Source organism: Trachypithecus francoisi, unplaced genomic scaffold, assembly GCF_009764315.1.
Source record: "Trachypithecus francoisi isolate TF-2019V2 unplaced genomic scaffold, Tfra_2.0 Lachesis_group8, whole genome shotgun sequence".
Classification (NCBI taxonomy): domain Eukaryota; kingdom Metazoa; phylum Chordata; class Mammalia; order Primates; family Cercopithecidae; genus Trachypithecus; species Trachypithecus francoisi.
This window is the reverse complement of record NW_022681473.1, coordinates 110,469,938-110,493,735: the sequence shown is the minus strand read 5'-3', so window position 1 is coordinate 110,493,735 and position 23,798 is coordinate 110,469,938. Positions and strand designations below refer to the sequence as shown.

The 23,798-nt window shown below is 38.5% G+C and overlaps 1 protein-coding gene and 1 long non-coding RNA gene across 2 annotated transcripts in view; both read left to right on the top strand.

Annotated features, from left to right (window-relative positions):
• The first annotated feature begins 10,902 nt into the window (after positions 1–10,902).
• Positions 10,903–13,249, top strand: BLID (BH3-like motif containing, cell death inducer). Its single transcript, XM_033207194.1, is given in 3 exon segments — positions 10,903–10,911; positions 11,527–11,677; positions 11,680–13,249. Coding segments are annotated over 3 exon segments (342 nt in total). The 3' UTR covers positions 11,862–13,249.
• Positions 13,250–22,309: 9,060 nt separating this feature from the next.
• The window catches only part of LOC117079960, a 76,288-nt gene continuing 74,799 nt past the window's right edge, over positions 22,310–23,798 (top strand). Inside the window, exon 1 of the long non-coding RNA XR_004435666.1 lies at positions 22,310–22,558. This is a non-coding gene — a long non-coding RNA (uncharacterized LOC117079960). The remainder of the gene's footprint in view (positions 22,559–23,798) is intronic.

The following is a 23,798-nucleotide window of genomic DNA, read 5'->3' as shown; positions in this document are numbered from 1 at the left end:
TAAACTAACTGGTGGATGAGAGCCGGTGACTAAAGAGTTACCACCTGCTATAATCAAGTAGAAAATTAAATGACCTTGTGTGTGTCATGGCAGAACTGTAGGATCACAGGAACTGTCAGCACCGCTTGGTTTTCTAGTACATAGGTCTATTGCCAGATAATTCATTGATTGAACCAAAGACCACTTAACGTTGCAGGTCCATTTCAGGTGTTGTAAATAGCAAGTATGATTATACAATCTTGGAAATGGAGTTTGAATAAATAAGATATGTCCAAATAATGTGTCATAGGAATATAATTTTGGATATTTTATTTCACCATCAGCAAGTATTTTGTAAAAGCTATCTACTATTTAAATAGAATAGCCTTTCTACATTCTTTCCAATGGATACTCAATTTAGAGTCCTTCTACCCCCCACTCCCATACACACACCAAAAATGAGTGCAAGGAGAGAATGAGAAGATATTAACTTGAAGCCCCATTAATCAGCCTTTAGAGAAGACCCTGTTATTAAGCTCTTGATCATCATCATCACCAGACATTCATTAAGCACCTTATTGTGTTTATGCAAAGTATAGACACATGGGCAAAACCCACATGGGCCTGCCCTCTCTGGGCACATAGATCCTTCGTGCAAAAACTCAACAGAAAATAATGTAAAATGACCAAATAAAAGTGCTGAAATGAGCCCCTCTTCAATTACATTAGCAGTGCCTCAGCTATCCTATTTTATTAAGGAATGAAATCCCCATCTAAGTAAATTTTTATGAAAACAAGAGCTTACCTACCTGCATCACAACAGCTTCTGCCTTTTCGGTCTCCATACAAATTTTCTGCTCCTAATGCACTGGATGGCTATGGGTCACTGTTATGAACTGCTGTTGTTGAATTCTGTGCTCTCAAAAGTCTTTGTCTGCTTTTTGCCTTTCGGTCTGTATTCTGTATCGAGCTGTTGGCAGTTGCTTTTTCTGCTCTTCTTGTGCCTGCTCCCAGCTGCTCTCCCAATTCACTTGTAGTTTGTTACTCCAAAACATCTTCGGGCCAGGGGAAAAAGTTAGCCAAGACTGTCATAAACTGTAAATGAAATGAGTCAGTTTCCAGTTCTGAGTGGGGCTATAAAGAGAACGTCGTCACTGTATGGTGGAGACTCTCAGATGCGACTTCGAGTGTTTAAAGTGTTTCATTTGCTCACTTCTGCATTCTAGGATGGGTTCTGGGAAGTTGAGGTTGAAAAAACACTGACCTCTGGGTAAGGAAGGGCATGTTGCCGTGTTGCTCTATTTATACTATGGTTGATTAGGTCCCAAATTAATTTAGGGATAGAAAGCAAAGTCTCATATCTGAAAAGTGGAGATTTTTCTATAATCAATGTGATAAGATAGTAAGTTAGGGCTGGACCTGGTGGCTTATGCTTATAATCCCAGTGCTTTGGGAGTCTGAGGCAGGATTGCTTGAGCCCAGGAGTTTGAGACCATTCTGGAAAACATAGCGAGACTTCCATTTCTACAAAAAAAAAAAAAAAAAAAATATATATATATATATATACACACACACACACACATACATACACACACACACACACACACGAAGAATTAGCCAGGCGTGGTGGCACATGCCTAAAGTCTCAGCTACTTGGGAGGCTGAGACAAGAGGATCACTTAAAACTAAGAGGTCAAGGCTACAGTGAGCTGTGTTCACGCCACTGTACTTCAGCATGGGTGACAGAGTGAGACCCTGTCTCAAAAACAAAATTAGCTTAACATGACATTATGAAAATAAAGATATTCTACGCCTATCTTGAGTGCCTTCTTCACAATATACACAAACACATACAATATTTTGTGAATTTCACTGCAGGCCACTTTCTTAAACCAGAGTCAAATGGTTTTCATTTCACTAAGTGGGAATACTGTTGTATTCAGTGCTTCTGAAAAGTGCTGTCCCTAGTAAGTCCCAGCATGGTGCTCAGGAGAGCCAAGCACTGCAGAGGAGGCTAGACACACCACTCTGGATAGAGATAGAAAAGGGAAAGAGTCACTTTGAAAATCACAACTTTTATTACTGAAAGATTAACACAAGCCATTATTGGCTCACTGCTTCCGGTTTTGTGCTAAGCTTCTTGATGGTTACTTGTGAGTCCTTATCAGTAGTCAGGTGGGCTTTTCATGTGTCTGGCAATATGTAGCTTTGTTTTGTTTCTTTTCTATTTTTAGGTTCTTCTAGGTATGTTCATATAGATACTCTCCTTTCTCCATGCCACGTGCTATTTTAAAGAAAACATAGTAAGATTTAAAAATTATAATAACTTCTAGATTGGCTATTTTGAAATGTTATAGAAATGGTTTGATTACAACTCCATTAAAAAGTGGGCAAAGGATGAGCACAGATGCTTCTCAAAAGAAGACATTTATGTGTCCAAGAAACATATGAAAAAAAGCTCAACATCACTGATCATTAGAGAAATGGAAATCAAAACCACAATGAGATACCATCTCCTGCCAGTCAGAATGGCGATTATTAAAAAGTCAAGAAACAACAGATGCAAATAAGGCTGTGGAGAAATAGGAATGCTTTTACACTGTTGGTGGGAATGTAAATTAGTTCAACCATTGTGGAAGACAGTGTGGCGATTTCTCAAAGACCTAGAACCAGAAAATCATTTGACCCAGCAATCTCATTACTGGGCATACACCCAAAGGAATATAAATCATTCTATTATAGATACATGCACACATATGTTCATTGCAGCACTATTCACAATAGCAAAGACATGGAATCAACCGAAATGTCCATCAATGATAGACTGGAGAAAGAAAATGTGGTATATATACACATGAAATACTGTGTAGCCATAAAAAGGAACAAGATTATGTCCTCCGCAGGGACATGGCCGGAACTTGAAGCCATTATTCTCAGCAAACTAACGCAGGAACAGAAAACCAAAAACCACGTTATCATTTATAAGTGAGAGCTGAACAATGAGAACACATGGACACACCGAAGGGAACAACACACACTGGGGCCTGTCAGGGCGGTGGGGGGCAGGGGGAGGGTGAGCATCAGGATAAATACATGTGGGGCTTAATCTCTAGGTGATGCGTTGATAGGTGCAGCAAACCACCATGGTACATGTTTACCTCTGTAACAAACCTGCATGTTCGCACCTGTATCCCTGAACTTAAGATAAAAATAAAATTGATTTAAAAAAGAAATGGTTGATTAAAACCACCGTTCAGATTACCTTTAGTAATGTCAGCAATAAGAAAATCTGTTCTGCTTGAAAATTAGAATAGTGTTTGTATCTCCTTTTATCTGTCTTTAGTACATTTGTGCAGAGTGCCCAAGAACACAACATTTGCATTTTATACATGGTTAACCTAGAACCCAGGGAGGACCAACAGCTTAATGTCATGCTGGGATATGGATAACAACAGGCCAGGGCTATTTAGAAGGAACCAGACTGGGAGTTTAATTAAGCAAGAGGGGTTTGGTGCCAGCAAATTAAAGTGCACCTACAGAGGACTAATTTACAAGAGAGGAACAAGTCTAAGCAAATAGATAGGGTTCCAAATTCTAAAGGCAGGTGATAAATGTGGACATATTAAGAATCTAAGCTGAAAATCACTCTTAGGAATAGGAGACGTTATGCTGTTGCTGGTACAGGTGGCTCTAGGGCTTTCGGATTGTCATAGCCACAGAGAGGTCCAAAGACAAATTCTGCTCCTCAGTGATGCAAGAACACAGATACAAAGATTTGCTCATCATTGATCCTATTTAAGGGGCATGCTGAAACTGAACTTAATATTTCTAAGTTGATTGCACAGTTTCTTCCATAAAATTATGAAGTGACTTGCAGTATTTGAAAAGTCTTTCTCTTATCTTAGAAAACTTGTTTCAAAAAAGATGAGAGCATTCAATTCTAAAAAGGATTCTGATAACACCACAAAAAGAAAAAAAAACCTTTTGAGAAAGCTGTTCTTCCTTCCAAGCAAATGGTTTTTAAATTACTTTTGCAAATGCTGGCATAATCAGTATAGGGAATATAGAGTTATTAGGAAAACATAGCGGGTATTTCACAACACATAGAAGCACAACACACTTCTCTAGGAAGAGACAAAGATGATATATTTATGTAAAAATTGAATTAAAGCCAAATTTAGAAATTAATTAATCTTGTCCCCCAAATAAACACCTTAAAAATACTTTCTAGAGCAGTAACTGTCAGTATCATCTTGGGATGTTGAGATGAAATTCATCTTAAATAATAAGATTGCCGTTGCAATGGTGATGGGCAAGGGGAGACATAATATTTATGCATTGACTACTTTGTATTTGGGGTTTTGTTTACATTCCACATTTAAACTTCCCAACAACCCCATAACTGAGGAAATGTGATTTCCATTTTACAGATGAGGAAGCCATGGTTTTGAGAAGTTAAGCAGCTTGCCCAACATCACACAATTATTCATAATGGTAGTAACAGGATCTAGTGCTAAGCTTTTTATTTCCCCAAAGACATACCTCTTTCCACTAGCATACATTGTTCCCCCCCCAACCTTAACTAAGAGGGTTTTACTATATTTGAAGGAAACTGGGCATTGAGCATAGTTTGATAAGTAACTGTTCACCAAACTGAGATACAGAATTTGCCTCATGAATAGAAATGACAGTTGATTCCATTTATTTCATGACCAAGAAAGGGAAATTCAGCAAGACATTTTTGGCCGAATTCATAAGGTATTTTCTTGCTCTTTTTAAAAAGTTTCATGTTAGTCTCTCTAAAGCTTTTGGCTATAACAGCATTGATTAATACAAGGTGGTTTGAGGACCCAAAGGCTAAATGTGTTTGATTCTTTCTCTTCTCATTTTTTTGGTGTTGATTCATATTGATGGACATGGGTTTTTTTAAGTCCAATGTGCCATTCTTACTCATTCATGTAAGTATATCTCTCCTTTTTCTGTCATAACATTGATGCAGATATTCCCATATCCACATCTAACTTTTTATTATCTATAATAAGGGCCACCAAACTTTATCTGTGAGGGGCCAAAGAGTAAATATTTTAGGCTTTGCGGGCCGTATGTTCTCTGTTGCAACTACCCAACTTGGCTATCGCAGTAAACAAAGCAATGATAGAGAAGAGTAAATAAATGACCATGACTGTATTCCAATAAAACACAGCGCAGGCTGGATTTGGTTCAAGGATGTAGATTGCTCGTCCCTAATCTAGAATATACAAATTTGTTTACTAACATAAATTAAAAAGCAATCCAGATCCCTCTTTGGATTGTCATGAAGAGTTATTTGCTAGTGTACAGAGGAAGATGGAGAAATTATAAAGCTCACGTGAGGTCTGAGATATAATTCACATACAAAAACTGCATTTATTTAAAGTATACAGTTGATGAGTTTTAACAGGGCTTACATCCATAAGACTACCACCAATCAAAATACAGACCATCTTCATCATCTCCGAAAGTGTCCTTGAGATCCTTTGCAGTCCATCTCTCCCTCCGGCTCTGGCCTTAGGTAAGCACTGATATGATTTTTGTGTCCATAAATTTGTATGCATTTTCTATAGTTCTATATAAATGGAGTGAAACAGTATGTACTCTTTTGTGTCTGGTTTCTTTCACTCAGAATACCAATTTTGAGATTCATCTATGTTGTTGCATGTGTAGTTTGTTCCTTTTTATCACTGAGTAATATTTCATTGTAGTGTGGCTATATCATGGTTTGTTTATCCATTCACCAGTTGATGGATGTCGGGTTGTTTCCAGTTTTTTGATGTGCTATCAACATTTGTGTACAAGTCTTTCTGTGTACATATATTTTCATTTCTCTTTAGTAAACTCTAGGAGTTAGAATGATTGGGTCATGGATTACATGTATATTTAATTTTGTAAGAAACTGCTAGTTGTCCAAAATTGTTTACCATTTTATGTTCCCATAAGATCATATGTGAGTTCCAGTATCTTCAACTTTCAGTTGTCAGTCTATTTTATTTTAGTCATTGTAATATGTGTGTAGTCATTTTTCATTGTGACTTTAATTTTCATTTCCCTGATGACTAATGATTTTGAGGATCTTTTTATGTATGTATTGACAATTTGTAGATCTTCTTCTGTGAAGTATTTATCTGAATCTCTTTCTTTTTAGTATGCTATTTATCTTATTATTGAGTTTTAAGAGAGCTTTATATATACCAAATATGTCTGTCATATTGTGTGTATTACCAATATTTTCTCTCAATTCCTGTTGTGTATTTTTTTCTTAGTAGTGACTTTCAAAGGGCAAAAGTTTTAAATTTTCAGCAAGTCCGATTTATCATTTTTTCATATAGTTATTTGTTTTTGTATCTTATCTTTGTTATCTTTGCCTATCCTCAAAGTTGTGAAGATTTTCTTCTGTGTTTTTCTCTAAAGGATTTAGAGATTTAGCTTTTACATCAGTGTTCATTATTTACTTGAGTTAATTTTTGTATATGGTATGAGGTGAGGATCAGGATTAATTCTTTTCTATGTAGTCATTTAATTGTTCTAACACCATTTGTTGAAATGACTTCCCCCCACCCTGCATTGAGTTTCCTTGGCATTTTTGTCAAAAAAAAAAATCGATTGACCATATAAATGTGGTTCTATTTTTGACTCTTTTCTGTTCCATTGATCTGCTTGTCTATTCTTTCTTCGACACCACACTGTCTTTGTTATTGTTCCTATATAGTGAATCTTGCAATAAAGTAATATAAATCCTCCATTCTTTTTAAATTACTTTGAAAATTCTGGAGACTGTGTTTCCATGCAAATTTTAGAATTAACTCGTCCATCTCTTCAACAACAGCAAAAATACGTGCTGGAATTTTGATTGGGATTGCTTTGAATTTATGGCCCAATTTGAGAAGAATTAACATCTTAAGAATACTGGAGTCTTTCAGTCTATGAGCCTAGTATATCTCTGCATTTCTTCAGGCCTTTTAAAACTTCCCCCAGCAATAGTTTGACATTTTCACTGCAAAGGTCTTATACATTTTATTAGTTTCTTAGGGCTGTTATAACAAATTTCTACAATGTGGGTAAACAACAGAAATATATTCCTTAGTTTAAGAAGCCAAAAGTCCAAAATCAAAGTGTGGGCTGGGTTGATTCTTTCTGGAAGCTCTGAGGGAGAATCTATTCCATACCTCTCTCCTAACTTCTGGTGTTGTCAGCAATCCTTGACATTCCTCGGCTTGTAGACACATCACTACAATCTCTGCCTCTTGCTTCACATGTTCACGTGAACTTCTCCTTCTGTATTTCAGTGTCTCCTTTTCTGTCTCTTGTAAGAACAGTGTCATTAGGTTTAGGGCCCATCCTTATTCAAGATAAGACCTTTACCTTAATTACATGCGCAAAAACCTTTTATTCCTAAGAAAACAAAAGGTCACATTCTAAGGTTCCAGGTAGACATATCTTTTGGAGGACCCAATGCAACTCGTTACATTCATATTTTTGAAAATTTATCTCTGAGTGTTTTATGTTTTATAATGATAAGTGGATTTTTTTTTAGTATTTTATTTCCCATTATTTGCTGCTAGTATTTAAAAATATAATTGACTTGTGTGTATTAATCCTGTATTTTGGTATTTTACTAAATGCAGTTACTAGCTCTAGTCATTATTATGTAGATTCCCTTAAGATGTTCTGGTTACATGAACAATTATGCTGCTTACAAATAGAGGCAGTTTTACTTCTTTTTTCTATTTATGCTTTTCTCTCTTTTTTTTTTTTCTTTGTTGTAATGACTAAGATAGCCAGAGCAATGCTTAATAGAAGTGGTAAGAGCACGTGTCTTTTCTTGGTTCTCAGTCTTAGGGGAAAATTATATTATAGTTCACCATTAAGTATGAAGAGAACAATATTTTTTTGTAGAATGTCCTTTATCAGATTGAGAAAATTCCTCTCTGTTTCTAATATGCTGAGAGGTGTGTTTTTTATTTTAAAAATCATCGTTAGGTGTTGAATTTTATCAAGTAGTGTTTCTTCATGTATTGAAATAATGATATACTTTTTCTCATTTATTTTGTTGATATTATCAAGTATGTTGATGGATTTTTGAATATCAAACCAAAATTACATTCCTGGAATAAACCCTAGTTGGTCAGGATGTATTTTTTTTTTTTTTGAGACAGAGTCTTGATCTGTTGCCCAGGCTGGAGTGCAGTGGTGTGATCTTGGCTCACTGCAAACTCCACTTCCCGGGTTCAAGCAATTCTACTGCCTCAGCCTCCTGAGTAGCTGGGACTACAGGCGTGTGCCACCACGCCCAGCTGTTTTTTGTATTTTTAGTAGAGACGGAGTTTCACCATGTTGACCAGGCCGGTCTCGAACTCCTGAGCTTGTGATCTGCCCACCCTGGCCTCCCAAAGTGCTGAGGTTACAGGTGTGAGCCACCGCGCCCAGCCAGGATTTATTTTCTGTATGTTGTTAGATTGGATTAAAATCTTGTTAGGGATTTTCGCCTCTATGCATATGCAGAATATTGGTTTGTAATTGTTATGTATTTTTTTTTTTTGCCTGATTTGATTTAAAAAAAAAAGTTGCCAAGTATTCCCTATTCCTCTTATTTTTTGAAGAATTTTATAAGACTACTGTCATTTTTTACTTGAATATTTTGATTCAAATCACTAGTGATACCATTTGGAGCTAAAATTTTCTCTGTGGAAAGGTCTAGATAATGAATTAAATTGCCCTAATAAACATAGTGCTATTTAGATTTTCTGTTATATCTGTGTCAGTTTTAGTAGGTTGTATTTTTCAATGAATTTGTCCATTTTATCTAAGTTACTAACCTAGTTATTTTTGTATATCTAGCCTAGATATTTTCTCCTCTGTGAAACCTTCCCTGACACTTCCAACCAAAGTGATTTCTTGTCCTTTGAGTTACTTCTTTACTCAGTATCATTTGTTCTGTCTATCTTCTGTTGAAGTTTGTTCACGTGTCTCTTCCTGTACTAAATTAAGGGCCTAGGCCGGGCATGGTGGCTCATGCCTGTAATCCTTGCATTTTGGGAGGCCATGGCAAGTGGATTACCTGAGATCAGGAGTTCAAGACCAGCCTGGCAACATGGTAAAACCTCATCTCTACTAAATATACAAAAATTAGCTGGGCATTGTGGTGGGTGCCTGTAATCCCAGCTACTCAGGAGGCTGAGGCAGGAGAATCTCTTGAACCGGGGAAGCAGAGGTTGCAGTGAGCTGAGATTGTGCCACTGCACTCCAGCCTGGGTAACAGAGCAAGACTCTGTCTCCAAAAAAAGAAAAGAAAAAAAAAAATTAAGGGCCCTGGAGTTCAATAATTGCATCTTATACATCTTTGGGTCTTTGCCACCTTGTATGGTGCCTGGCATATAATTAGACTACCCCTTCTCCCAAATGTTTAAATAACCAAATTATTTCGCTTAGCATTGTGTAATGTATAGTGACCCAGCATGTTTCTAGCTTTCTTGGTAGATTATGAGTATCATTTACAAAAATGGCATGCATTTATTTATTCTTCATATTCCTTCTATGTCTCACATTATAATAAATTTTAAAAACTGTTAGATTGAATAGATTTGCCAGAAAGTACAGAAAATTAGTATTCTATAAACTCAAAGAGAAGAGGCCAAGTAGAAATCTGGAAAGCATTCATCAATAAAGGGAGGAAAAAAACATTGTGAAATGCTTACTATATACCAGACCTTGTGATAAATAATTTATATTCATTCCCCCATTAATCCCCCCAAATAATTGGGCAAAGAAGAGATTACGGTCCCCATTTTACAAATAACGAATCTGATGTTCAGTAAGGTTAAGTACTCTGCCCAAGTTCACAGTTACTAAGCAGTGGACTTTGGTTTGAAATCTATATTGAATGATCCCATTATCTACATCCTTGGTCTCAGTTTTACTTTTATGCATTCAGTTTTCCACAAGACACTTGATGGAATTTCCTATACTACCTATAAATTTTGTTAGAGTAGAACATTCTGTGTTCCCTCTAATTGAATGTTACAGGCCCCTCTGTAAATTTAGGAAAGTTCCAAAGTGTTCCCTGGATACTTGTTCTGCCTCTAGCATGAAATGTACAGAAGTAGCAGAGAAGATCCAAACCAGACTTTGCTCTCAAAGTAGGCTGCATAGCTCCCTCTTGTCTTCCCCACTGGTCTACATCAGTCTTTTGTCTACAACCCTGACCTTTTTTTAAATGGTATTGGATGCTACCATTATGGTTATGATTAATTGGGGGCATCACTGGTGCCTGAGTTCCTACTCAAATAACATAAGGGAAATCAAGAGACCAAGGCAATCTCCATGGCTTGGTGGTAAAGGAGTGAATCCTTCCTTACAGCTGATCTTGCCTCTGTATATGTCACATATTGGTCCTGATTAGAAAGGTCTAATAGGCTAATTTGTGCAAGACACATTCCTTCTCATTATACCATGATACAGGCCATGTGAAACACCAGATTCAATCTTATAGCCTCTCTGCTGCTGCTAACTAAGAAACTTCTACTTTTAGTGTCTTTTCTCTCTCAACACAAAAATACTCTGTAAGTCACCCAGATCTGGGTTGCCCATGATTACCAGGCTTTTCCCAATTAGAAATGTGACTCATGTTCCATTTTACCAATACATCTCAGGCACAGAACTAGCAAGGAAAGACAAAATTAAAGTTTTTCTGTAATTCCAGCCCATCAATTGAAACAAGATGTTTCTGAACTCTTCCCAATGTGAAGAACAAAAAGTAATAGCATTTTGTTTATTTATTTGTGTACAACACTGTGGTCAGGAACTTGTTGCTTCCCCAGGGAAATTGTTTGCAAGCATCACTGAGAAGAGGACTTAACAATTCACATTGATCATTCCCTGTGGTCTGCCATGGCGAGGGTGATACTTTCATGTTTTATAAGCACCAGACAAGAGAGCTGGATCAATTTTCTCTCTCGATATTCTGTTAGAATGACTCCCTCAGGCATCAGCAGCTCTGGGTTCTTTCTAAAAAATAAAGTAAGTACTCTTAGGTCTGTTCACAGTAAGGGACAAGAAGTCCAAAACGTATCCCTGCCTTTTACGGCTCAGAAATCAACATGAGGATCTTTCCCACTTTTAGGCAGTACATACAGCTTTGCTGTGGTCTGTGTGTCAAACTTACTGAGAGGAGGACATTGTGGAGACTTACTGTTAATTAGCAATGCTTATGCATGCAAACCTTGGTCAGATGATGTTGTGTTTGGAGAGAAGCGAGAAGAGAATTGAATAAGTACATGACCCCTTGGAAGCTGTTTTCAGTTGAGGATTTTGGTGAGTAGCCACTTGAAATCAAGGGAAATTCCATGAATAGTAGGAGCTGGGAAGAAAGGAAGAGGAGGAAGGATACCACCACTTTTTTCTTCCCATCTAACACCGTGCTTAGGCAAAGCATAGTCCATATGAGATCTGCCTTATAAAAACTTGCTGAATAAAGCTAATGGATGTTAAATTTTGGCCTTTCTTACATAATAGCTTCAAATTGTGGTGACTCTGTTGCCTATAGAGAGCCGGGAAGTACATTTCCGTGAGATCCTAGAATCTGAGTGTGTGCTCTACACAGGATGGATAGAACGAGCCTCTGGCAGTTCCATTTATCCAGAGTCAAAAGCATGCCTGCCACTGGAGCGCTCTTGGGTTCCAACAAAGAACCTACGTTGCCTAAGGAAACAGTGCCTTTTCTTACAAGGTACAATCTTGGCTCCTCTGCCATGAAGCAGAATGTTCCTGGACATGTGCTTCAGAGACCTTCCTATTTAACCAGGATACAAACTACATTGTTATGCAATTCCTCTGCTGAGGCCCTGTAAAAGGAGTGAGTTAGGACAGATACAGCAACATATTAGGACAGATTTCCCCCATTATTCAGGCTGCACAACACAGAAGGAAACTTGATTTCAACAAGAAGACCCAATTCTTAACATCCTTTTCTACCCACTTTTACCCACACCTTTTCCAAAGTTGGTTCAAATTGTGCAGAGAAACAACAAAATTTTAAAAAAGGATAAACTGGCTAGTTACAAGTAAATGGCATTTAATTAAAACAAAGCTTACAAATTCATGAAAAAAAAAAAAGCTATGTGGTTGTAAACCTTAGGGCAGCATACAGTGCCACTGTCCTTTGCAGTTTTGAGTGTATTTCATTTGTACAATGGAAGTAGGTATTTGTCATATTATTAACACTTACTCTACTTAATTGTACACTCAGCATTTGGCATCAGAATAATCGTGTGTAGTCACAGGGTTTTCATTTTCTTTCTGTATTTTTTAAGCGTGTTTCTGAGTGGTGGTTCACATAAGCTTTCAATTTTAAATAACACAATCCATTTATTTCACTAGGCGTCTTTATTTGCTTAAAGTGAAGAATCAGAGATTGTCATTGTGTTGTAAATAAGTCTAACTTTTCTTTCCCTTTACAAAAAAAAAAAAAAAAAACCTGTGGATACTAAAAAAGGGAACTGAAAGAAATAGAAATTCTAGTGATCTTTTATGAACTTTGTTATTAGAGTAAGTAGAACTCAATCTGTGGGGGAATAAGGAAAAGGAAATGGAAAAGGTGTTTTAGAGCTTTTACTTTAAGCCACTCCAGTGTCCCCTTCTCTGCTTTCTTTCCACTACACTGACCCATACCTACCCACAGTGAGAACTGAGCCCGCAGGGCAGCTCAGAAGCTGGGAGGAGAGAAAGAGTGAGGATCTGAGTTATTTTTCCTCAGTGATCTTAAAAGCTCCAGGCAGAAAAGATCCTGCCTCTAGAACCTCCCTTTTGCATTTCTCAATTGCATGGGAGAAACTCCTAAATTGTATCAGTGATCCTGAAACTGTGAAAGTAAAGAATTTTCTGTAGAAGAAAAGAAAGAAGAAAAGAAAAAGAGAAAGAAAAGGCAAAAACTGAATCATGCCTGACATCTTTTGAGGTAGAAAAAACTGACAAAAAACAAACTTTCTTTATATTCTGGTGTGTTGGAAAACAGTGGAAGGACTGTTTGCCAAAATGTCTTAGCGGTTCTCAAAGATGGCTGGCCAAATCATAAGAGAATCCGCTTAGGTTCGTGTAGTTCTGAGTCCAGCATTGTGGGTAAAGCACAGGTTTCAGTGTAAAGAAATCTGCTGTCTAGAAACCATAGGAATCATGTCATCCTCTCTCTTCTTTACCATATAGATATCCTTCATGGATATCCTGTTCTTTGAAGAAAATTTTGTTTATCCTGTTCTTTGAAGAAAATTAGAAAAATATAATTAACATGGCCCTAATAAAGCAAAGCTCTCTTCATTTTCATTTTCATTTTCATTTCCTTTTGCTTTTGCATTGAAGAGTTAAGACAACATTTCAGCAGAGAACTGTGGGGAAGGGTAAAGAGAAATCAATAAAGTTATTCTGTGACTTTCCCCAGGAGGGAGCAGTGTTAATCGAGAATGGCTTGTTTGGCTATATATCACGTCCGAAGAGAGAGCAGCAGTTGATTTTGAAACAGATTTCCCAGTTAGACTGGAAGAAATATAAATACATACTTATCATATAGACATATATATATACACATACACATTATACATACGTACACATACACATATATACGTACACATACATCTATAATTTTTACGAGAACTTTGTCTACATGTGTGTATATACACTTATAAACATTTAAATAGAAATTATATATATTATTTATATATGTGCATGTGCATCTTTGCGTGATTTAAAAAGTAGATAAGAATAATTTCTTCAGATAATTGGCAACACCAGACAAAACTCTTCTAATAATATTTCATATGTATTGATCTGGGATCATTTTACGTTTTATAAGTTTCTCTCAAAAGTTTTTTGATTACTAGAGAAGGAAATTAATATGCAAGAGCCTCAAGTGACAGACAATGGAATGGAAACCAGATTTCTTGACCCAAGGCCAGTGAAAGCATCTTGACCACAGGAAATCTTCTAAGGAGCCTCTCTGGGTCATTTATGCAGTTACTTTCTCTAGCAATATACATTACAAAATTTTGAGCAGGTCTGATTGCAGCAGAGATCGTGAGAGTGAAGTTGGCTCTGGGGTTGCCCAGTTTTATTGGACTGTGGCACCATGATCATTGGGAGCAGTGGTGATTTCTTTGTTGACAAATTCAGACAACATAATTGGGTGGGAAGTTGGCTTCACCATCACAGTGTGGTCTTGAATGAGTTATCTATCTTTTCTGGGCTTCAGTTTTCCTTTCTGTGAAATGGGATGAATAATTCTCGTCCCTTCACAACAACATGCTTTCTTGTTGCCCAGAAACCTTGTCGAATTTTCTTTGTTCCATTCAAGCATCAGGAGATGTGTAGATAGCTAAATGGGAATCCCCTTTTCATGACCCGATCTGCTATGATGAATTTCACCATACTGAGACTCTTCGTATCTTTCTTCTCCCATTGGGTATATTCAGACTGTAATTTTTTTTCAACATCAGCTAAGATGCTGTATTTATTTTCTAAATCCAAATTCCATCTAAATCATAGCTGTTAAGAAAATATTCTTGTAAGAGAATGGAATCTAGACAGAGAGAGGAACTATGCAATTCTAGAATTTCCCTGGAGGGAACTTGAGAGTTCGTCTAGTGTAATCCTCTCATTTTATAGTTGAGGGAGCTAAGGATCTGAGAGGTGAAATGTCTTGTCCAAGGTCACTGTGACAAAGCTAAGTGGAGAACCTATGTCTCTTAACTTGCAGTTCTATATTCCTTCCATTGGGTCATGTGTCTTGGGACCACTATCGCCAGAAATAGAAAATGAAGTTGAAGTAAGCAGACCAGACAAGGATATGTCAGCCTTTGGTTTTCCCCAGGGCCAGATTCCAACTCTGTGTGTATAACTCAGTGGCAGGACTTTAGCATCTTCACGAAGGATGGAGGATTCATGCAGAACACTCTTCTTTACCCCTTCCTGTCCCATTAGACCCAGCCCAGAATCTGGATCTAATTGAGCTCTCACTTTTCCTTATTTTGGACATGGTTGTGCTTGCACTTCATCTTATAGCTCTTAAATTTTATCTTCACATTGACCTAACTCATTTTATATTCCACATTTACTGAGAGCTTACTGTGTGCCAGTCATTCTGCAATAGGCTAGAGACACAGGGAGATATATCTCTCCATGTCTTAATTACAATCATAGTGCAATATTTCCTGTGCATGGTGTGCTTACAGTGCTGATGGGGTGCTGAGAAAGGGGAGACTGAGATCGCTGAAAGGAGACAAAGAAGACTGAGCAGATCATGTAATAATTCTTCTGCTTTTATTCCTCTGTCCGTTTTATTTAAAGGACAGAGAAGTTCATTTTTATGCATTGATATTTTCTAGGGTAAGCGCTCCGTTTTTTGTTTTTTTTGTTTTTGTTTTTTTTGGTTATTGTTTTTGTTTTGTTTTGTTTTGAGACAGAATCTTGCTCTGTCTTCCAGGCTCGAGTGCAATGGTGTAATCTCAGCTCACTGCAACCTCCGCTTCCCAAGTTCAAGCGATTCTCTTGCCTCAGCCTCCCAAGTAGGTGGGATTACAGGCATCTGACATCGCACCCAGCTAATTTTTGTGTTTTTTAGTAGAGACGGGGTATTGCCATGTTGGCCAGGCTGGTCTTGAACTCCTGACCTCAGGTGATCCACGTGCCTCAGCCTCTCAAACACTCCCTGTTTTTAACGGAAGAGAAATAAAATGTCAAATTCTTCCCTCTCTTCCATGCCCACTGCCAGTCTTTAGCTACCTCATCAGTTCTTCATGAATTTCCTTAATGAGGCTAATTTACCGGTACTTCAAATAATTCTTACTGCACTGTGGAAAGCAAGGCATTGGGACCCAAGAGATATATGCATATGTAGAGTAATTGGGGTGAACATGCTGGTCATCAGTTATTTCCTCCCCTGGTTTGGTTCTCTGATCTGTTTTATCTGTTCACTTTGTTTTTAAAAATGCATTAAGAGACAGACAAGATGGTGCTCACCTGTAGTCCCAGCTACTTAGGAGACTGAGGCAGGAGGATCACTTGAGCCCAGGAGTTTGAGGCTGCAGTGAGCTGGGATCACGCCACTGCACTCAAACCTGGGCAGAGTGAGACCTCATCTCTAAAAGGAATAAAAATAACATTAAAAGACATTGACAGGTAGATTCCTAACTATTTACTAGAAGCACCCAAATCACTGTTCACATTCTAAACAAATCTAAACACCAACCAGATTTTCTTTTTATTTTCAAAGTGTGCTTTTTCCTTTCTTACCTTTGGACTTTTCTTACTTTTCCATAAATTATAAGATGTGGATTTTGGGTCATTCAACTCATGACAGGAAAGGAAAATCATCAATTAAAGATTCCTTGTGTGAGTTCAATCTGTTGATTGGTCTGTGCTCCATAATGCTACAACCTAGATTATATTAAATTTCCAGAAGAGTGCAGAATAAACAATCATTTGTAAAGCACCTATTATGCAGCATACATAGTGGTAAGCATTAGTTGAATCAAAATGAATATATGTCCTCATTCAGTATGTGTAAGTATCATGCACAGTTAAATGTATAGACCCATGAGCCTGTAAATCAAACAGTCCAAAACTGGGCTAGGTAGTCATAACATCACAGTGAATGTTTAAAAGCTTGGCTGAGTGGGTACGGTGGCTCACACTGGTATTCTCAGCACATTAGGGGGCTAAGATCTAGGATAGTTTAAGGCCAGGGGTTTAAGACCAGCCTGGGCAAAGTAGTGAGACCCTATCTCTACAAAACATAAACACATTCGCTGAGCATGGTGGTGCATACCTATAGTTCCAGCTACTTGGCAGACTGAGACAGGCGGATTGCATGAGCCAGGGAGTTTGAGGCTGCAGTGAGCCATGATCATGCCACTGCACTCCAACCTGGGTAACCGAACAAGATTCTGACTCAAAATAAAAATTAAGACAAAAAATAAAGACTTAAGAATGTGAAAAATATTTACCTACCTCCCCCAGATTTTGGAGTGCAGGTTGTTTGCAAACGGTAGTTGGTTTGCTCAGTGCTGGCCTGTATTGGAACGTGCAATGGGCCTTCATAAAGGGGAAAGCAGCAGACCCCAGAAGGTGAGTTGGCTCCCTTCGACATAGTTCCTGCGGTATTCATGTCACTGCTATTTGTGGCATGGAGACTCCTTGAGAAGTGTAGAATGTGCCGAATTTAAAGTCTGTGAGGTAGCAGTTTCCACCTTTAAAATATTTCTTGGCTTCTCCAGGGTGCTCCCTACTCATTGCTTTTTTTTTTTGTTTTGTTTTGAGACGGAGTCTCGCTCTGTCTCTCAGGCTAGAGTGCAGTGGCGTGATCTCAGCTCACTGCAAGCTCCGCCTCCCAGGTTCCTGCCATTCTCTTGCCTCAGCCTCCCAAGTAGCTGGGACTACAGGTGCCTGCCACTGCGCCTGGCTAATTTATTTTTGTATTTTTAGTAGAAAAGGGGTTTCACCGTGTTAGCTGGGATGGTCTCGATCTCCTGACCTCGTTATCCGCCTGCCTCAACCTCCCAAAGTGCTGGGATTACATACTCTCTGTTTTAATCTCACTGGGAATTCTGATACTGCCGCTGCACCTTGGACTGAAAAATATGTCTCAAAATATGTTTCTATATTCCTTTAATTTTATTTCTGCACACTCAGCACTTTTGACACGCTTATCTATTTTACAAATGCTCGAGTAAACTAATCGCATCTTGTTGAAGCTCCCCCTTACTGTGCTGTCATCAGTTAATTATGGGGGAACCAAGATGCACAGGGTATGATTATTAACGACACCTCAGATTTACACAAACCCACTCTTTGAATGATTTTGAGGCAGTTCATACATATTAGCTCATTTTTCCTCATAACAGCTAGATTGAATGAAAGACCTAGATTCTATTCTTGGTGCTGTAACAACCTTCTTAGGAGAAGTATTTAGTCATTAATTGCCTCAGTTCCCAACTATGAAACAGGAATCATGATATGAAAATATTTGCTTCTCCCTTTCGTTCTCCTAACCTTTAGAATCTTAGTAGCTTAAAAAAATGTAAAAATCTGAAGTTTGAAAGTAAAGAAGTGTGTCTTGACTTTTTGAACATTAATAAAAAGTTGAACAGCAATATTGGGAGTATGACTGGAAACCCTGAAATCTGAATTATTAGGTTTGATGCAAAATTAATTGTGGTTTTTGCCATTAAAATTTATCGCAAAAACCACAATAACTTTTGCACCAACCCAAGACAATCTAATTCTACTTAGTGGTGAGTCATTGCCCTAGCTACTTCTTGCCTATGTATTGGAAAATGCTTAGAGATCCAGAGGTTATGAGTACTACAAAAGGAGCCCTATCTTCAAAAGAGCATTAATTTGGTCAGCAAAGACATCCCTAGAAACCATGGCATCAATAAGACCCTATTTGAGAGGAGAACAGTCTCAAATCGAGTCCTATTAATGCCATGGTTCCTAGGCATCAATAAGATATCTCTTTACTCTTCCTCCACCTCTTTTCTTTCCCTCCCAACTGCCAGGCTATCTGCAGCAGTTTCAAAACAATACAGACAACTCCAGACCAAATCCCTGGTCTATATGCTTGCTTGAATATCATCTCTAGGTTCTTGGCCTTACAATTGCAATCTTCAAAAGTCCCAGGGGCGAAAAATATCCCTCTTTGCTTGCCAGCCTAAACCTAATGACTGAATGGCAGGGAACCTAGACTAAAATAGCATTTGGCTCTTAGATGATATCCTCCAGCCAAGAATAATGACTTTTATAATGTCAGATTCAATCCACTTAGTGCATAGGTAATAGGCATCTCACCTTAGGGAGGGGAATGGTCCCTCTTTCCCTCTGTCTCTCTTTCCCTCTGTCTCTCTTTCTCTCTCTGTTTACCTATTGTTAGACAGAAGCTTTTCTACTTCACCTTCCTAAAACCCAAAGGCTGCTAAAATGTACTTCCTACAAATTGGTAGAGTTGGGCCCCAATGCAATCAATAGGCCATAGATTACCTTCCAGAGAGCTTCACAAACCACCTGGGCCCATCAGATAAGCACCAGCTTGTCTATGGAATTAGGACGGAAGCCAGGAAAAGTCCTCTGAAACTCAACCAGTGAGGTACAAGGAGGCAACAGAATTATTTTTTATATTTATATCAATAAATATCACTAAATATATACTGAAGGATTAGCTCAGCATTCATTTTTCCCCTAAGATACTAATGAAAGCAGTTTTTTAACTAGGCAAAAATCCAAGTATTTTTCCTGACTCTACTTAGCCTGACACTTGGAAATGATGTGGATTTCGGGTATAAAATCTGCCAGGTGATTCCCTTTGAGACCACTTGAGCTATAGAGTGCCTGTACCAAACACTGCCCCCTACTGGTCTAGAGCCTCCTCTTCCTCTTCCTATGATGAGTATTATCCTAGGAAGAGGAATATTTTTGCCAGTTAGTGAAAGACTCTTGCTGAGGGAATTTAGATCGTCTTTATCTTAAGTACCTTTAGAGTAGAATGATGTGTACCCATCCAGTTTTGCCTTGGGAAATGCCAGGAACGCCCCAAAGGATACAGTTTTAGAAACTGTGTTCTAGGTTAACATAATGAATATTATCCCAGTCTAGTACAGATAGTAACATATTTGTAACCAAAGTCAGTCAACGCTAGTGGAAAACAGAATGGAGTCCATATATTCCCCTGCTTAACTCTATTCAGAGACAAGAACTGCTCAGATAAAGAATAGAATAGAAGCTAGTCTGCCAAGGGTAGCCATTATACGTACTTAAATATTCTTTCCTTAGGCAAAATAAAGAATTGCCTAATCTTTCTTCAGAATATACAGTATGAAACCCTAGAGTCATTTAGGTCATATGGTCATGAACCATTTCTATCTTCTCAACTTCTTTTTTCTGAAATGAGGGCACTCTGAGCTGTGTTGCTTATCTCAGATCTGGATTTAGCCACACACTCTAAAGTGTAAGAGCTCTCCCTCCTCACATGTAGCCCAAAATAGTTCTTCACAGCCACATCACCCTGGACAGTTTATCACTTGACATGACCTCCTACTCTACTGATTGGAGAGATTTCAGACAGAGCTTGACTGGCTTCAAACAGAAACAGCCTGACTTCAGAGCGTATAGGATGAATTAAACAGAGCAATTTTCTAGTTTTCAGAAACACAAATGTGACTATAAGTGGGACTTCAGCCAGAGTACAGTCTTAGAAAATAAGGTTTCAATCTATCATTTATTAAATGCCATGTTTATGTGGCATTTTATTAAGCATTTTAAGGGCTATTTAGGCATGAATATTGCTCTCTCAAAATGTTACAATCAAAGCCATCTTAGCATAAAAATTTATTCTGAAATGATTTGCTGAGCTCTTGCTGTGTAACAGGTGCTGTGCCATGTACTGGGGTTGCAGGGAGACCCTGTCACAGCCTCTGTCTTTGTGATCTTAGAGTTGGGAGATGGAGTAGCATAGTACACAGATGATGCCAGTACTACAGCATCACTTCCTGTCCTCTGGCTAAAGAAATTTCACTGTCCAGCACAGTGCCCGACATAGAGTTAAGTAGTCGGTAATTATGAACTAGATAAAAATCAGCAAAATAAAAAGAATGAATGAATGCTAAGATAGTGTAAGTATAGGGTGCTATGGAAAATGCATAGGAGAAGAAACTAAACTAGTTTGAGGGGACTAACTGTAGAAAGTGTCATTTATGCTAGGACAGGAGTCAAAGAGTATATTGATGCAAAGGAAAGACCATGAATTAGCCCTGGGTTCAAATCCTAGCAGTGCCACCCATGAGCTGGGCAATTCTAACTATTTCAAACCTTATTTTCTGCATCTGTAAAACACTGATGATACCTTTTAAAGGCTGTTTTGGGGACTAAATGAGATATTAGTTACCTGTGTCTGACACAGAGAAGACCTTCAATGATAGGTGTTAGAGGTATCACAGAGAACGGACTTGCAACATGAAAGTCATGAATATCTAAGGAGTAAGGTTAAGGGCACAAATATTTTAAAGAATGAATAGCAATAATAAGCTTAAAATCACGATGGAAATAAAAGAGAGGTGCTATAACAGTTCTTAACCCCTAAGCCCAGACAAGGGTGGAGGGAGGCAGATGATTTATAGGAGTTTGCCATCCTCTTCCAATCCATTCTAGAAGGCTTTTGTATTTAGCTTTCAGCTGCAGAACCATGTGGCCCTGCCTGTCCCATTCACAGTATGGTAAATACTTTTTCAGATAATCAGATAATCATAGGATATTATGATTTAACTGCTCAGCATGGATGCTTGATACAAGCTATATGTGTGTGTGTGTGTGCATGTGTATGTGTGTTTGTGTGTGGCATTTTCTCTGTAAGTTCTTGCCACAATTAGCTTTCATTGGTTTTACCCTAAATATTTTCAAGTATACCAGATTCCTTTCTTCTGTTCTTCCTTCCACCCATGTGCATCAGGCTCTTTCCTGCTACATTCACATAGTTAGGTTATTTAACACACACATACACACCGGCTGTCTGCTGGCTTCAACTCTTTTTAGGTGAGAGTTTAGGACATGCCTTGAGATGCATTGGATTGTCAGATACATTAAACATAGCGTGGGGGAGGAGAAGGGAAAGATGCTAGCAGCTGACTTTTGGTTTGGGTTTTCAGTCCTAATATGAGACAGGACATGGCAAAAAAGTGTTAAACAAGAGAATGAGAGGGTCCAAAGAAACGAGGTGGTGGTGGCCAGATATGAAAGAAAGTACAAGACATAAAAACATTTAAGTTTGAAAGAGATAAAATTTGGAGAAGGGAGAACTAGCAGTGTTTAAGATTCCAATGGGGGAGGGAAAGCCATTGATTGGGCCTTTGAAACCATGCCAGGAACCAAGAGCCAGGGGTAGTGGCAGAGGGGACGGCCAGGTAGGACAATTAAAACGGAAATCTGGCTCCTTACAACACAGCATGGAGCAGGGCTACAGAATTTGCTGCAGTGGGAGGTGGGGCCAGTCTGGCACAGTCTGTGGGTTTGAAAGGAGCTGGGCGGGTTGGAGAATGCCAGTCAGCCTTTGTAGTTCTGAGCTCAGAGAGGGGGTGACACGTACTGGGCTCCAGGTCAGAAGCCTGGCTTGGGTGGCTTTTGGAGAAATTTTCCCTCTGCTCCCAAACTCTTAAAAGGTGCTCATCACACCACTGACCTCCAATCACAGCACAAGCACGTGTCCCAAAGGCCGTCCTCCAGCAAAGATTTCGGCAGTGGTACCTGTTGGCTGGCTCATGGGGTCCTTTCCTTTTTCTATTCCCTGGAAGCCGTCAACTGGACTGAATACATCTTTGCATCTTTTTCTTCACCCTCCCCACATGCTCGCATCTCCCAGACTCCTAGGGTTAATCCCCAGGACAACCTTGCTTTGAAAGAAAAAATGTGGTGAGCCTACTTGAAGATTTGGATTCCAAGAGGCCTCTGTCTGTCCTGCCTCAGCCAGAGCCACACAGCCAGCTCAAGGAGATGGGCATTTACAGGGAAAGCAGCAGTAAGTTTTTGTTGTTGTTGTTGTTTGTTTTCAAGGCTTGGTTGTTCTCCAGAATTAGGTCCCTGAAAGCATGGGGTTTTCTTTTCCTTTTTTTTTTTTTTCTTTCCTTTCTTTTTTATTTTCTTTCTTTCTTAGCAAAAATTAATAATACCCTCTTCTCCCCCTGAGAGTGATTCATAAAAGCAATTTAAAAGTTGCTTCTTCATTGCTGCTCATAACCTGGGTTAAAGTTATCTGAGGTTGATCTGTGTGTGCCTATTCTCAACACTGTAATATTTTAAAATGTATGTGCATTTGTTATAATAATTTGTGCTGATGGTTCTCCTCCAGAAGAAATGCTATGTAACTGGCGGATAGATTGTCATTATGCTGAATTTGTCCCAGGACTTGCATAGATATCTTCTTTGGGGGTTTTTGTGCTTATTTGCTGCTCATGAAAGAGAAGGATAGAAAGACTTTGGAAGGAGGGTGTGGTCCAGCAGATTCGGCTTCCTCCCAGCCCATCAGTGACTCCTTCTTCCTGCTCCTCCCTTTCCCCTCCACTTCTATCCCAGTTCCTCAGATCCAACCAGAGTCAGCTGTCAATGAAATATCTTCTGCCTTTTCTATTACAGCGTGGGTTAGACTCTGTCAGGTAGGAAACTACTCCCCATAATCAAACTCATTATGTTTGTGATCTCAGCGTATTTGCAAACTTAGACGTAGACCAGACAATAACATTTACCCTCTCCATTTCTCCCTTCCTGGGAATTTTAGCCAAGGTAATAATAACAATAATAATACTGTATTTAAAAGGCCTCTAGCAATATTTCATCTTCTGAGAGTCTTACAGATGTTAACTAATTAATCTTCGCAACACTCCATACAAGAGAGGTAAATATTATTAACCATGATAGAAGATACATATGTATATGCTAAGGACAGCAAACTAGTTCACTTATTTATCATGGTTCACTTGATATAGTAACTGGTATTTTTAAAACACCCATCATAGATACAATAATTAGAGATGTGCTTTTGTTAACAAAGCCACTACCCACTTCTAGCGTACCCTTGGGTACTAAATAATTACCCACTTTGTGTGGTTATCTAGCTCACTAATTACCCACAGAAATTGGGGTCAGGTGTTAACTGCTTGAAATAAGTATCCTCCAAAGACATCGCTGAGTTGTATAGAGAAAATGATGTGTTCATAGCAAAACTTTCATAAGCTATATATTTGTATATCTTTGTAAGCAGA